Source organism: Delphinapterus leucas, chromosome 8, assembly GCF_059928025.1.
Source record: "Delphinapterus leucas isolate spDelLeu-1000000601 "Yukka" chromosome 8, BTC_Dleu_Yukka2, whole genome shotgun sequence".
NCBI lineage: Eukaryota > Metazoa > Chordata > Mammalia > Artiodactyla > Monodontidae > Delphinapterus > Delphinapterus leucas.
In genome coordinates this window covers 46778340-46795357 of record NC_143136.1, presented here as the reverse complement: position 1 = coordinate 46795357, position 17018 = coordinate 46778340, and the positions used below count along the sequence as shown (strand labels likewise).

Below are 17018 nucleotides of genomic sequence, written 5' to 3'. Positions count from 1 at the left end.
AATGTTCATAGCAGCATTATTCATAATAGCCAAAAGATGGAAACAACACAGATGTCCATCAACAGACAGCTGGATAAACAAAATGTGGTAAATTCATACAATGGAATAATTTAGTCATAAAAAGGAATGAAATTGGAACAGGTTATGAACTTGTGAAAACATTATAGGTAAAAGAAGTCAGTCAGAAAAGATCATATTCCATATGATTCCATTCATATGAAAGTCCAGAATAGGGAAGTCTATTGAGACAGAAAGTAAGTTAGTGCTGCTTAGGGCTTGGGTGGGAGCAGGGATGGGAGGATAGAAGAGTGATAGCTAAGGATACATGGTTTCCTCCTGAGGTCATAAAAATGTAATAAAATTGACTGTGGAGATGGTTACACGTCTTTGAGTATATGTAAATATACGATACCAATATAATACACTAAAAACAACTTTAAATGAGAAAATTATATTTTTAAATAGTTCTTTTCCTTCTGTTTCTTTCTGCTATTCAACACAAAACTATACAGTAGAATATAATGGAGAAAGGAGACAAATCTTTGTGCATTTTCCTATTTCTGGGAATCTTTTTCTTTCATTCAGCCTAGGAAGGAATTTGCGTACACTGTACTTTATTTGGAATTTTCTAGCTTACAAGATGAATTCATAATTTTAACAAACAGGTTTATGGAATGATTTACAGGTTTATGGAAGACTTCAAAGAGGGTAATTGTGATATAGTCATCGATTTTAAGTATTACACTGATTGCTGTAAAGAATTATATTTGTAATTTAGATTATTCAGTACTCCAGTAAACATGAGTGAAAATCAACTTTAGCTCATAACTTTAATATTTTCATACAATCAAAATATAGAGATATACACTAAGTAAGCATAACATGAGTTATTTTAATTGATCAGAATATCTTGGGTATGTTTTAGAAATAAAAGAAATGGTTTTTATTAGCATATTAAAACCAAGAGAAAATTAGATAAGTTCACATTTAAAAAAAATTATCAAGCAATAAATACAGCACTATAGCTACCACTACTTCTATGTACATTGGATTACATTTGAACAAACACTAAATTCCAGAATGAATATTTTATGAATAAATGCGCTAAATAACTTTAGAAATTTAAAAAAATGACAGACTAGAATTGTTTAAAAATTAAAATGACTTTCACAAATACTTTCAGAAAAGTAGCAGATTTGCATTTTAAAAGTTAGAAATTCCCCAAATAAGTTTTTAGATACCAAGGAAGTTTGCTTTTAAATAGTATTGATTTTACTTTTTTATATGAGTAAGATACAAAGGAGATCTTAATTATTAGTACTTCAGTTTTAGAGAAGTCTAATATTTAAAAATATTACTTCTAAAAAAAAATGGGTTCAAAATTAACACTGATTAATCATGGACTGTCTTCACCTAAAGATGGTACAATAGATAAATCCTGGCCACAAAGGAAATCTGATCTAAACTTAATATGATAAAAGCACAATAAAAAGCCTTGAAAGTTACAATGTATTTTTAATATAATGCTCTTTGATAATTTGACATTTTCTACTGTCATTTATGGTTGAGACTTGATAGCTTGTCTGGAAGAATGCTGAAATATATGAACAGTGCCAGTGAAGGATTTGAATCTGTGTCTTTGAATAATAAATAGCTAAAATATGAGATTATTTAAAGGAATTATTGTATAATTTAGGCATTAGAAAGTTCAGAACAGTCTGAGTTCCTTTTTATAAAAGCTTGTTTTGAAATCCGTAAATCTGAAACTAACAATACAGCTTTTATATGTGTATAGATAAATCATAAATCTACTGACCAGACCTTTTAATAAGTGAATTCTTACTAATGTAGATAATTTACCTGGACAATTTCAGATGACTTCTGAACTTACCATCTATTGACAGCTTAAGAAACAACCTATGATGACTAAGTCATTAGTTTAATCCATTTTAAGCAGATTGACACACCACAGCAACAACAAAAAAAACATATAGATGTAATGAATTCTCCTGCCAAAACTGACTTACTAATTGAAGCCATTTTGTTTTTCAGAAATCAGTGGAAAATGACATTAGGAAAAATGAATCCCATTTAAATTTCACTTTAATTCATTAGCGAGGATTTCTTCCATCTTAATTTAATTATTCCATAAATGTTCTGACAACAATTCTTCCTTACTGATACATTCAGGTCTTTTACTATATTGCATCATCATATATAGTATCTCTATTAAAATATAAAAACATTGTATATGATATATATTGTGTTCCTCTAATTTTAAAAAATAGCCTTGCAGCATTTCCAAAGCTATATATCTTCATATAGTAAGTCAGAAAAGTAATCTTTTTAATGGGGTAAAAACCATAAGAATAGCAGATTGGCATTTATTATAGGAGTCATTTAAATTTTCTGGATTAGAATGAAAGTTCATCATCAAAATAAAAAAGGAAATAGGTCAAACATATCTGTTATTAAGGTATGAATCACCAAAGCTAATATATTCAATAAAACAATGGCCTTGAGGATTTTTTAAATAAATATTTTATATCTTATCATAGATATTTCTCAAACTTAGTTCTCAAACTTCTGATGCTGGCATCTGGTTGTCTTTAAAATAGTTACCAAATAAAGAATTCCAGATTCTATTTTATTATAAAATCAGCCCAGACACAGTATCAGATATTAACATGCACACATTGTTACATTAAGTATTTGTTTTTTAAAAAATTACCTAGATTGTATATATTTGAGACTATAAAATAGAATAACAGAGTATTTACAAGCTTACTTTTCACAATTTTTTTACAAACTTTTAAGAAAATAAATCCTTCATTGATTTCCTTCATGTAAAATAATTGCTAATTTGTCCACATAGTAGAAATGGAAGGGGCAAAGTTTCTATTTACAGGTATATGGACACGAATTCCTTCCCACTTGTGTAGTAAGATGGGAAAGTAGTCAACTACATGTTTTGTAGTATCAACCAAGATTTCTCCCTAATGTTACCAAAGTAGGATTGCGTATCATACATACTATTCATCAAGCCTCAAAAATGGATATGACAAGGGGTATAACTGTGATGAATCAGCAAATGAGTAGCCAACAGCAATTCTGCTCATTTATTTTTTGAGGGGAGAAGAGGGTAAGCAAACAAGAATAATTCGTTCTTTATCTGGCCCATTTGAAAAAATAAAAACAAAAAGGGCTAGAATACTTTCCGGGCAAAAAATCAACTTCACCAAGGAATATGGGATAAAGATTTTAAAAACAAATGAAAAGCTCATTTTCTTTCCAAGTCTATAGGCCTTAGCTAGGTCTCTTTAGGCAACAGGAGTGGAATTGTGCCCATTGTGTCTATGAACGTTTATGGTCTATTTATTTGTGGATTCATGCAGTGGTGTGCTAGAGCTGGCTCACACCAACCTACAACTGACTGTGCTCATTTTTACCCAAGTCCACATTCACTGATGTCAAGTTGGTAACTTGAAATCAGCCATGGTGGGAGTACTTACACCATAAAAACTGGCAAAAATTACAAATCAGGACTGTTTTCCCCCATGGAGCTAGTGTGAAACATTTATCAACACACTACTGAATTCATGTGAGGGTTTTCTTTGTCACCTTCAAATAATTCATTTAATATTGAAGTCTTCTGGTTGTAAAGTCATGGATCCAAGTCCTTGAGTTAGGAGTGGAACAAAATAGTTCAGCAATACACGCTCTATCATCAGTCGTATAACTTTTCCGGTTTTATGACAACGTTTTCAATATCGTGGATGCTTTTTCCATTTAAGTGTTCAGTTGGACAGTCATGACTGTAACCTGCACCATCACTGATTGTTGACACTGTGTAAGATGCACTACGGAGAGCATCTGAGTGGGAAAAGCTGTTTCCAAATTGGATTTTATATTGATTCCAGTTTCTTCTCAGAATTGCTTGAACCTATAAAACAAAAAGAAACAGAAAGGGTAAGAGCAATTCATAAATGAAATGAAGATAATGTATTTAATAATACAATAAAATAAGCTATGTACAAAAGCTTTTTTTAAAAAAAGCATTGATATTGAGTGAATAATATTACTTTATTTTCTTAATTAAAAAATGAAGTTGAGTAAACTATCTTTATATTAGGAAATCTTTGCAATTACTCTATACTTTAGTACAGACTACAGAAAACTTCATATTTCTCTTTCTATGCCTTCTCTTTGAAGCTCTAAAAATGCACATGAATGTCTTGCTGTCAGATAGTTAATCTACACCCTCACTTACAAGTTGGCATGTGCAACATTTAGTTTTGTGTCAATATTTTTATTAAAAGAATGACATAATTAGTGAAATATAAAAGAAGAGAGAAAAAAGATTTAAAAACAGGGATACAGGGAATATAAATAATTATCACCATCATCACCAACAGCAGCAGCAACAACATTTTACTGTGATTAGCATATGCCAGGTATTGAGCTACATTCTGGAAAAAAAAGATCAGGGTTTTTGTCCTCATGGAGCTTTCCCCCAGAGGGAAGAAAGTGTTGAACAGATAATTACAGCACTGAACGTATAATGGGATGAGTATTGTGGGAAAAAAAAGTTTAGGAATGTCACCACTCCACTTTTTTGTATTTAGATACCCCCCTGTCTGGATAAATTTGAAGTTTAATGACTCTTCTATCTTTTCTGCTTGGGGATAGAGATGAGAACTAGGTAGGTCATATACAATGATTTTGGTTTTAACCGAACATAAGACACAGATGATTTTCTTCATATTGAGTCAGTGAGCATAAATGAGAATATCAAATGCATCTCCAACTCGATCACCTGTACATTTCCTGTCTGCTTCTAGGTTAAGAATGTATTAGCCACATGCTGTGACCTGATCTGTGTCTTTGCAAAGCATGTATAGCTTTGAATTTGTCTTCCCCAAATCTCTACTGCTCTTTGACCCTTTGATTGTTTCCCCAAAGGGAATCTGAGCATCCAAAAACAACTTTCTAGTAGTTCATGTCCTACAAACATAATAATACAATATTGTTTAACTTTCTACGAATTACATAAATTCCTCAACTTTTTACTCATTACATTCTTGTGTACATATCAATATTAAACTTTAAAATAGGGCTGCTTATTTAAGTCTTTTCATTTTCTTATCTCTTCTCCAAATTACAAACAATCTATAGCGAATAGGTATTCCCAGGATGTCTGCAGCTCTGTGGGATGCTTTAAGGTCCTGTTAGTCTCCTCTAATCTGTCGCTTAAAATGAACACAAAGTTTTACTGTCCCATTTCATATTTTAACATGTAGAAAAACAAAACAAACAAATATAAGGTCAATCAGTTTCTTTAGTAAGAATTCAGAATGAGTTATTAGAAATTCCAGGAGGGGCTTCCCTGGTGGCGCAGTGGTTGAGAGTCCGCCTGCCGATGCAGGGGACACGGATTCGTGCCCCGTTCCGGGAAGATCCCACATGCCACGGAGCGGCTAGACCCGTGAGCCATGGCCGCTGAGCCTGCGCGTCCAGAGCCTGTGCTCCGCAGCGGGAGAGGCCACAGCAGGGAGAGGCCCGCGTACCGCAAAAAAAAGAAAAAGAAATTCCAGGAAGCGTCTCCCTACTCTATAATTCAAAAATTATGTAGTTAGGAATGCAATACATTGTTTTATTAATATGAAATTCAGAACTTCAGGAATTTCAAGCTTACTTCTTTACATATGGCAACTATATCTGAAGGAAATAATTTTTATTCATATATATTTTCTTTGAAATAACAGCATTTATAGGAAAATGAATACATTTATCTTATAAAAATTATACTTTATTCCTCTCATGGTTTAGTGATGTATTTCTAAGTTCTCCAAATAACATATTTAAATTAAGGTAATTAAAAAATACCATCTGTGTATGTAATATCTTCAAGAATATAAGCAAATGACAAATGGAATGGCTTTAGAGTATGACTTTTAAATAAATATTCAGAGATTTAAAATAAAAATGACATTTGGCCAATTATCTAGGTATTTCTAATGGGAGTTGTTTTTGATCCTGATTTTTATGCTTAATTAACTTCTCACTTTGTTACTAAAAGCTGGACTGATTGAATCCATGTGCTATATAGTTTCTGTGTGAAAGGAGGTGGAATGTAGCTTTGTACAAAAGATTCTACATAAATGTTGGGAAGAAGCTGACATGAAGAAATATTTTAGCTATGAGAGTAGTACTTACAGTCTTAACAAGGAAAGCTTAAATTCAATTCTAAAAGCCAAAATGGCTTTGAAATATATGACTGTTTGCTCTTGAAATATCTACTTTGATTAAGATCATCACCCTATTTCTTCCTTGCAGCTAAATCGTCAGAAAAACCATGGAAAGCCAATTTCCTGACTTATTTACTGAAGCGAAATATAAAGGTAATTAAAGACCCATAGGCCTTGTAGACATCTGTTTGTTTATGGTACTCTCTATAAGGATGTTATTTTTTTTCATCTGCTTTCTCTAACACAACATCACACCTGTTTAACAGAACATTAAAGTGGCCACTCTCAGTAAACTTACAATGAGAAGAATGTAATGGGGAAAGATAAAAAGGGAAATTGCCATTGGATGGCAAGAGAGCCTGCCTGATGTTATTAAAGATATGAAAGTGTTCTCATTAATTTACGCATAAGTGTTATATAAATAGTAAGGCCAACTTTTTAGAATATAACATTGCAATATATAATTTTGTATAATATAAAGAATATGGGTTTATATGACCATTAGTACCTGATAAGAAACCAACTCTACACTGCTTAACCTAAATCAATTAAAAGGTGTTTAATAGAGCTGTATATAAAAATTCTACCTACTTCTCATTACAGGATGTGAGTTTGGTTATTCTCAACAAATCTTTTTGTTCACGTTGTAAAACTATCTACTCTCAGGTGTTGTTAAAGATACCCATGAGACTAGGGAGGGCCCTTCTGATGTCTAGAGTCCCTAATGTTATGCTAACAGTGCATATTTTTTTGATTGAGAGGACTAGAGATGAAATGAAAGTGACCTGAGTACTTGTCAAGCCACGGTTATTTAACTAGTGAGAAATGCAACTAGGAATATTTTGGCTAAGAAATAAAAATAAAATGTGAGAATAAAAAATAAATAGAGATGTTAAGATAAAGGCAAGCTATTTGACCTGACGTGGAAAGCAAGAAGGAAACTAAGCCTGAGCAAATGATTTCAAGAAGTACGTGACATAGTTGGAACCACACAAAATGGATTTGGCAGCTGTGTCTTCATGTTATGAGAGTGGGAAAAACTAGAGGCAAAGAGACAAAAAAAGGAAGCATTATAGTATTTCTTAAGATGAGAAATGAATCATACACAAACAGGGATTGTATCTAGAGATGAAGACAAGGGGACAGATATTGGAGATGTTGTGAGATGCTGAAGGATTTGGTAAGAAGTTGGCTCAAAGATTTTTTATTGTAATTTTCCAGTGCCAAAGTTTTCTCAATTTTAGAACATGGCAAAAGATCAAGGCCTGTGTCTCTTTTGCTTACACAGGTAGAGTACAATAAGAGTGTTAGGCATTCATTTAGATATTCCCTGGGCACTTTTTCTAAATATAAGGGCCAATTTGAGATTTGATTCCGATATGATTAATGTTCCCATTTGTACATATATTTTTGTAAATGAGCGATTTGACAAATCTAAAAAGGAATCTATAATGTACTGAGTATCTACTGTGGGTGGGGCATGGTGCTAAAATCTTTATATTCCTAGTTTACGTTAATCCCTGTGAGATTTGTGTAAAGAACTTGCTTTTATTTCCCTTTAATAAAAGTACACACTGAGACCTCTGGAAGTTCAGAATATTTCCCAAGATGTTACAGGCAGGAACAAAAAGGCATCTTTGGGTTTAAATGCATTACTGTGTCAGCGCCTTTATTCTACACTGCCTTCCATCACAAAATATTTTACTAGTGGTTATAATTTGTACATTTAAAAAATACCCTTTATAAAAATCAAATCTGTTTCTGCAGATGCAAACGTGTATCTTACTTATTTCATACATGCTTTATGGCATATTGTCTGTAGCTTTCTCATCTATATTTAACTGTAAAGTCCTATGTAGGCAGAAATTGGATTGTCTAATTCAGTTTATACAATAATTTATAGAGTTATATAATAAATGCTAATTGAATTTTATTATCAAAACAGATGATGTATCTATTCTTCCTAATTGCATTCTCTGTCCCTACTTCTCACTGACTTCAGAAAAAGTCACTCTTGTCCTCGATACAGCAGAAGAATCATGGAGACACCACTCAAAGATATGAAATATAGTCTACTATGTTTGATAGTTCTATATGCCATTATAAATAAATATATATATAAAATAAATATCTATATTTTAAAATTGATTAAGAAATCAAATATGAAATTTTATTGTATGCTAAGAGAAAGAATTAAAATATTATGTAAACAAGGGAAAACAATATTTTATAGTTTTTCATGACATGTACGTGATTTCCAGCATTGATTAGTTGTATAGAAATGGTTCTTATAAAGTTATGACAACTGGTTCCATGTGTTGCCCATCTGAAGCTTTGTGATAAGCTTTACCATTACCAAATATATGTTTCATTAGTCGCTGTCTGAATTTCTAAACTTTATTGAATTTTGCCAAAATCCTCCAACAGGTTAAATTTTGTGAAGTAGATTAAAGTCATATAAAGAACTAAATCAATATAGCTCAAACCACTGAGTTATAGCCCTATTGATATGCATAAGAAATATGGTACCAGTTTCTAAGATGCCTGAAACTTCCCAATTAGAAAAAAAAATATTGGATAAAAATCTTGAAATATCCAAAACACATTTCCATGTTACAAATCAGAGGGCTCTTCTGTTTCCTAACCCACTGCAGCTCTTCCCAGGAGAAAAAAAAACCCAGAGAAAGGGGGAAAATAAAAATGACCCAATTTTATTTCCTGTTAGAGTGTATGTTCTATGAGGATAAGGACTGCCTAACATTGTACCTAAGACAAAGTCCAGAATTAGTAGGATTAGTTCAAGAGGTAGGTCGAAAGACTAGATGAATAAAAGTCATTGATGGAATATTTTAAAGTGAGGCTGAATTTGCCCCAGCCTTGAACTCCAATATGACCTGAGCTTTTGGGAAGGAGAGTTACATCTAGTAAAAGAGATTCCATGGTTCTTTTTCCTGACAGAAATGGAATTTGAAATACTTGTTCTTAGGGAATTTATAATTCTGTCTCATTTTTTAAAGTAAAAAAGTATTGCAAATACAAAATGATAAGAGGAATAAAATCAATCACCATACCTCTCCATTAAAGAAGCAGAAAATTGTAGATACCAAAAGACCCTGTAAAAGAAAAATAGAATTATCTGATTCCAAATGGAAAAGATACATTATTTGTAACCAACTTGATGCACAAGGCGCCTTCCTGATGCAAGAACACCATACCTGATAGTGCATGAGGATGTGCATGATGTAATCATACACCTCCTCTGCAATCCTTCCTTCAGGTCGCCATGGAAACAGTACAAATTCAATGCCAAGTAATGGCACCAGGATAAGCGTAGCTCTCACAGCTTTCATGTAGAGATTGGATTCTGCTTGGTGAGTAACTTTTAACTTGGTGATAAGAACACGTACAATATTTAATAGGAAAAAAAGATTCACCTAAAAGAAAATAAAATGGCATATGGAAATTATTTCATATTTAATATTAAGAATCATTATTGAAGGATCTTTGATTTTATGAATCTTAGAATATTTTCAGTACACAAGAATATGTTCTGTTGATGAGAATATTTGTCTAAATATTAATTTGTATTTCTGCTACTGAATTTTTTCATATTTTTCCCAGTTTTACTGAGATATAAGTGACACTATATAAGTTTAGGTTGCATAGCATGATTTAACTTACATATATTGTGAAATGATCATCACAATAAATTTAGCTAACATCGATCATCTCATAGAAATACCAAAGATTGTATATATATATTTTACCTTATGATGAGAACTCTTAGAATTTACCCTCAGCAACTTTCATGTATATCATAGAGCAGTGTTAACTATAATCTTCATGTTGTACATCACATCCCTCATACTCATTTATCTTAAACGTGGAAGTTTCTGTCTTTTAACCACCTTCCTACAATTCCTCCTCCTCCACACCCTGCCTCTGGTAACCACAAATATGTTCTCTTCTTTCTATGAGTTTGTTTGTTTATTTGTTTAGATTCCGCATATAAATGAGATCATACAATATTTGTCTTTCCCTGTCTGACTTATTTCACTTAGCATAATGCCCATCCAAGTTTTCTCAAGTGGCAGGATTTCCTTATTTTTTATGGCTAAATAGTATTCCATTGTGTGGTGTGTGTGTGTGTGTGTGTGTGTGTGTGTGTTTGTGTGTGTGTGTATAAATACCATAACTTCTTAAGTTGTTTCCATGTCTTAGCTATTGTGGATAATGCTGCTATGAACATGGGGTGCAGATATCTCTTTAACATAGTGTTCTTGTTTCCTTTGGATATGGAATTGTGATTTATTAATTTAAAAAGTACATCAATCTTAATAGGCTTAGATTTTAAAAAATAAATTTATGGTGGAATTATTGTGGACCACCTTCAGCTAAGTAATATCTGATTGTTTTGCTTAGTTCATTTTCTTATGCAAAATTTTAAAATTTTGCTATGATTAAAAAAACCAAAGCTTCTGAACATTTTCAGCTCAAAGAAAGGAAATAATTGTTTGTAGCAAAGGCTAATTATTTTAAGTGTCTACTCTGTATTAGTGTTCATACTAGGTACTTACCAAATATGTATTATACCATAATAACCATTTTCATCTTTTTGGTTTATCCTTCCTGCATTATTTGTATGTGTATGTGTGTAACAACAGTCCTCACAACTCCCCATGATAGTAATATAATCCTCTTTACCCTTATGAGGAGGCTGAATCACGTATTGGAACCAGTTGATATTTAACCTAGATCATCCTAGAGTTAAAAAAATTTGGCACCCAACAAGGCCTTCTGTCAATTACTTTCTGTAATTATAAACTTACTATGAGTTTACAACTTTCCCCAAAACAAAGCATTCTCTTTGAAAGGGAGACATGATACTTTAAAAATATAGTGTTCAGGGATAGAAAGTCCAGAGATGAACCAATGCACATATGGTCACCTTATCTTTGACAAAGAAGGCAAGAATATACGGTGGAGTAAAGATAGCCTCTTCAATAAATGGTGCTGGGAAAACTGGACAGCTACATGTAAAAGAATGAAATTAGAACACTTCCTAACACCATACACAAAAATAAACTCAAAATAGATTAAAGACCTAAATGTGGGCTTCCCTGGTGGTGCAGTGGTTGAGAGTCTGCCTGCCGATGCAGGGGACACGGGTTTGTGCCCCAGTCCGGGAAGATCCCACATGCCGCAGAGCAGCTGGGCCCGTGAGCCATGGCCGCTGAGCCTACGCGTCCGGAGCCTGTGCTCCGCAGCGGGAGAGGCCACAACAGTGAGAGGCATGCGTACCGCAATAAAACAAAAAAACAAACAAATAAAAGACCTAAATGTAAGGCCAGACACTATCAAACTCTTAGAGGAAAACATAGGCAGAACACTCTATGACATAAATCACAGCACGATCCTTTTTGACCCACCTCCTAGAGAAATGGAAATAAAAACAAAAATAAACAAATGGGACCAAATGAAACTTAAAATCTTTTGCACAGCAGAGGAAACCATAAACAAGATGAAAAGACAACCCTCAGAATGGGAGAAAATATTTGCAAATGAAGCAACTGACAAAGCATTAATCTCCAAAATATACAAGCAGCTCATACAGCTCAATATCAAAAAAACAAACAACCCAATCCAAAAATGGGTGGAAGACCTAAATAAAGCTTTCTCCAAAGAAGACATACAGATTGCCAACAAACACATGAAAAGATGCTCCACATCACTAATCATTAGAGAAATGCAAATCAAAACCACAATGAGGTATCACCTCACACCGGTCAGAATGGCCATCATCAAAAAATCTAGAAACAATAAATCCTGGAGAGGGTGTGGAGAAAAAGGAACACTCCTGCACTGTTTGCAGAAACGTAGATTGATACAGCCACTATGGAGAACAGTATGGAGCTTCCTTAATAAACTAAAAATAGAAATACCATATGACCCAGCAATCCCACTACTGGGCATATACCCTGAGAAAACCAGAATTCAAAAAGACACATGTACCGCAATGTTCATTGCCGCACTATTTACAATAGCAGGACATGGAAGCAACCTAAATGTCTATGGACAGATGAATGGATAAAGAAGATGTGACACACATATGCAATGGGATATTACTCAGCCATAAAAAGAAATGCAATTGAGTTATTTGTAGTGAGGTAGATGGACCTAGAGTCTGTCATACAGAGTGAAGTAAGTCAGGAAGAGAAAAACAAATACCTTATGCTAATGCATATATATGGAATCTAAAAAAACAGCACTGGTGAACTTAGTGGCAGGGAGGGAATAAAGACGCAGACGTAGAGAATGGACTTGAGGACACAGGGGCAAGGGGAAACAGGGACGAAGTGAGAGAGTAGCGTTGACATATATACACTACCAAATGTAAAATGGATGGCTAGTGAGAAGCTACTGCGTAGCACAGGGAGATCAACTCGATGCTTTGTGACGACCTAGAGGGGTAGGATAGGGAGGGTGGGAGGGAGGCTCAAGAGGGAGGGGATGTGGGGATATATGTATATATATAGCTGATTCACTTTGTTGTACAGCAGAAACTAATACAGCATTGTAAAGCAATTATACTCCAATAAAGATGTGAAAAATATATATATAGTGTTCAAGAAATGAACAGAGTTCTATTGAAATACATTTCTCTCTCTCTTCCTGAATACTACGTTCTCTCTTTCTTATCTTTATCCATGTCAGTATCTGTTACTTTTGTCTATATCCTCTATGCCTATTCCTTACGCCTTCCATAGAATTATGGACAATAGCCCCAGAAAAGTCCCTTCGGGCTCTTATTCTCCTATGCTGTTCTCTTTCCTTTTTTCTCACCCTGACTTCTAGCATCTGTGTTTTGTTTAATAATGTAAAAAATTCAAACTGTGTACTATTATGCAATTTATATCCACATACTTTAATCAGAAAAATAATGGTAGCATCTCATTTAATGTAGAAAGCAATGAAAAAATAACATACATTTGCTGATTTAAGGCATGTGTTATGAAAATAACTGGGCATAAAAATATTCTATCCTTCTAGAGAATTCAATGGAACATATACTTCAAAAATAAACAGCTAACTATAATCCTGATGGAAACACATCTATGAAAAGTAACATGGTTACAGACACAGGACTGTCTGCTAAAGACAAAAGCAGAATAAGCTATTGCAACAGGTGTAAGAATGAAACATGATGAATCAACACATCAGCTGTTATTCCACCCATCCTACTGTATTCCCTTCCCAAGCATTCATTACTGTTTTAAAAGTTTTGACTAAGTGGAAATTACTACCAGCCCATTGAATAAAAAGTAATAATGCCATTTTATCTGCTTATAAATTTAGAATTTAGAATATTTTATAATCCTAATATGCAAAAATCGTAAATTATAAAAATCACTCTAAATGTTGCAATTTAAATGCTCATTATATAAAAATTTCTAAATGCAAACTGCTTCTCCAAATGGCAAGTCTGATTTAAAATGTGAACCTAGAAACTAGAAAGTCATCCTACTTTATTTTCTGCAAATACTTCCATTTATTTTAAATACAAATAGAACAAGAATAGTAAATTTCAGATGAATTACATCTGAATCTCATCTATCTTAGAGAAAAACTAGGTAAGGAAAAGAGGAGAAACTTGTTTTTACTCCAATACCCATAAAGTTCACATAGATGGTCGTAGGTACAACAGGACATTTTCACATCATGATACCACCTAGGGTCATGGCAGGAAGCCCTGTGAATCAACCCAGTGGCAGCAGGATTCCTGGAAGCCATTCCTCTACTAGATTAGCCAGCAATCACTTAACTACTCACTGAAGTGACCTAAACATCTCTCACTAAACACAAATTAACCGTATCTCCTCTCAACTTCTCCTTAGCAAGATCTCAAAAGTGCTGTAGACACTCCAATACCACCCTGCTCGAGGGAATATGGGACAGAGGAAGTCTGAGTGGAAAGAAACTGATTGTGGTTGAAATCTCTTCATTTATAAAAATTGTACAAAAATATGTGACCATATAAAAAATTGCTAGAGCCCCTCCCAAGACCTTGGAATTGGCCAGGACCAGTGAGGAGCCCTAGAGCTTAAACAAGGACAGATCATATTACCCTTAGAAAAATAGGCTCCTAATCTTTTGTTAGGCCAGAAAAATGGAAAAAGCTTTCTGCAAATAATGTGGATTTTCACTTCCTTTCTTACTGAGCAGCTTGATGGGCTATATTCCTATGTGATATTTTATCCTAACTGCACCATCTACTCTTTCCTCCCAAAGTTGTTGTGGACAGGCTCTTCCAAGGATTGTGTTATATTTTTCATTTGTTAGGTGCTTTTACTTATTTCCTGAACCTCTCTGATTTAGGACTCTGAATCACATACCCCTCTCTAGAGCCAGATGTCTTATAATAAAATTTTGCCTTGTATTTGTTCTGTAAGCTTCTGGATGGCCCAAAAAAAGAATCTTAATTTCTTTGTATTTTCCTCAAAACAGAATCATGGTATCATGTAGAAATTATAAGTGAAGAATCTTTTAAAAGCATTTTTTTGAGAGTTTATTATATTCTAGGCACTGTGTTAATTGCTTAACAGGATACATCTCAATCCTTACAACACCCTATGAGGTATTTATTCTTACTACTGCATAGTCATAGATGAGAAAACAAAGGCATAGAGAGGCTCAAAACAAAACAAAACAGAACTTGCCCTGAGAAACACAACCAGCAATGGTAGAGCTAGGTTTCAATGCTGGTTCTTTCCAAGAATGCAAAGCTAGGACTTCTCAGGATACAGCTTAAACAATGTGTTATACATGTTCCTAGTATGTGCAAGTAGCAAGGGAAGGAAATGCTTCTGCCTCTGAAATTTTCATAGAGTCTGCACTAAGGTACATTAAAATTTCCATGAGATATAATAATAAATTCCATGTGTTGATTTTTTGAACTGGCTGTCTTGTGTAGCCAAGCACAAACCAGAAATTTGACACTTGCTCCATGATTTATACATGCCAGGCTAAGCACTCTTTATGTATTAACTCATTTAATTTCTTGTTAAAAAAAATTAAAAGTATCTGTAATTACATTTTCTGTTTTGCAAATAAGGGACTTGAGGCCCAGAGTGATTAGTTTAATTGCATAAGGTCACATAGCAAGTAAGAGGTAGAAGAATTCAAACCCAGGGAATCACCTTCTAAAATTTACCCTCTTAATTATGACAAACTTTTGAAAATAACAGTGATACACTTGAGAATGGCTTGAACAGTGTTCTAACATAACCACATACTAAATTGCAGCTAGAAAATGTAGTAAAATAGTAGGATATTTCTCTTAAAAAAAGGATCTGAAAAGAAGGGTTAGGAAGCTTTGAATTTTGACTGAGAAACGTGTCCCCTTCACCTTTTTATATATAATTAAATATCAGCTGTAATTACAGTCTTAAAGACTGTAATTGCAATCTGGTCTCTAATGCTCTATGAGAGAAAGCATGTTAATTTAGATTAATTTATTTCCCCATTGAAACAATGTAATAAAAGCACTGAATTTGACTTCTGTTTTCCTGCAACCACACTTAAAAATGTCCAATTCGTGCGCTTGGATTAAGTGCTGATCATTATGATAAAACAACAGTTTAAGCAATACTTTCTTTTTCCAAATTATAGTCTTTTCTTTATGGGGATATTAGTCTTATTACCATCACAGGTGTGTGGTTTTTCCTGTTTGCCATCCCCACTCACTAGATCCATCCTCTGCCCTTCTCTGCTCTGCGCCCCAGCAGGCTCTGAGGCAGGTCTGAGGACTGCATCATCACAAGGCTTTTTTACCCTTGGCATTTGCTGCATTTGGCCAATGGGAGGATCCAAGAGATCAGAGCATGGGAAAAGAGAGAATTTTGAGTATTTCTTTCTCCTTTTTCCCTGTCAGGCTGCGGTTTTGACAGTAGCTGTGTTCCTCTACCCAAGGCCAGACCTCTTGTTGGGCTACCCCTACTAGCACTCAGCCAACCCCCTCTTAAAGTCTACCATGATAACAGCTTCCCACTGTTGGTGCCTGGTGCCTCACCATCCCTTATGAATTAGTTCCTTTCCTCTTCCTGCCAACACTTCAAATATAACACCTTCCTTTAACCCTCTTCAATCAAACACTGTGAGTATGCCGTCTATGTCTACTGAGATCCTGAAGGATACCATAGGCCAGATGTTTCAGGAAATAAAGTTGAACTATGAACAATGATGAAAAAAGGAGCATTTTAATTACGTACCAATAAAGCAGCACAAATTGGGCCATGGATAATGTAGAGGAGATGGGTATCAGAACTGATCCAACAGCTAAGGGAAAAAGCAGGGAAATTATGTTGAAAATTTTCATTGTAATTATTTCCAGTTGAAATCAAAAAGAGATTATCTTACTTGTCATTGTAATATAAGCTTCTGGCAACAGCATGTATACAAGCAGGAATCAGTGGAAATCCTGTAAATATCAAACAAAAAGAAAATAAATAGGCATCTTTCTTTGTAGATGGAATTCCTAAAATATGTCATGAAATATGAAACTCAGAGATACTCTAGGAGCAAAAACAGCTGGTCACTGTATGCTTCTGACGTAAATATTATCTGTCTACTCATACAGTAAATGTGATGAAGTATTAGGTGTCTGTCTTCAGGCTTGTGTGTGTGTGTGTGTGTGTACAGTTTCTTCTAATCTGAGCCATTTTGAATCAGTGGACTCCAGACCTAAGTTCATAAATGTGCTGCCTGGGCTCA

General features: G+C 34.1%; 1 protein-coding gene across 4 annotated transcripts in view; it reads right to left on the bottom strand.

The window, feature by feature from the left end:
• Positions 1-811: 811 nt before the first annotated feature.
• The window catches only part of CALCRL (calcitonin receptor like receptor), a 104622-nt gene continuing 88415 nt past the window's right edge, over positions 812-17018 (bottom strand). For all 4 annotated transcript variants that reach the window (XM_022567217.3, XM_022567223.3, XM_089916581.1 and 1 more), the window contains 5 exons: positions 16665-16725; positions 16517-16583; positions 9464-9682; positions 9320-9361; positions 812-3943 (listed from right to left, as the gene is read on the bottom strand). In XM_022567217.3, the coding sequence (XP_022422925.1) occupies positions 3728-3943; positions 9320-9361; positions 9464-9682; positions 16517-16583; positions 16665-16725 (605 nt within the window). In that variant the 3' untranslated portion in view covers positions 812-3727. The remainder of the gene's footprint in view (positions 3944-9319; positions 9362-9463; positions 9683-16516; positions 16584-16664; positions 16726-17018) is intronic.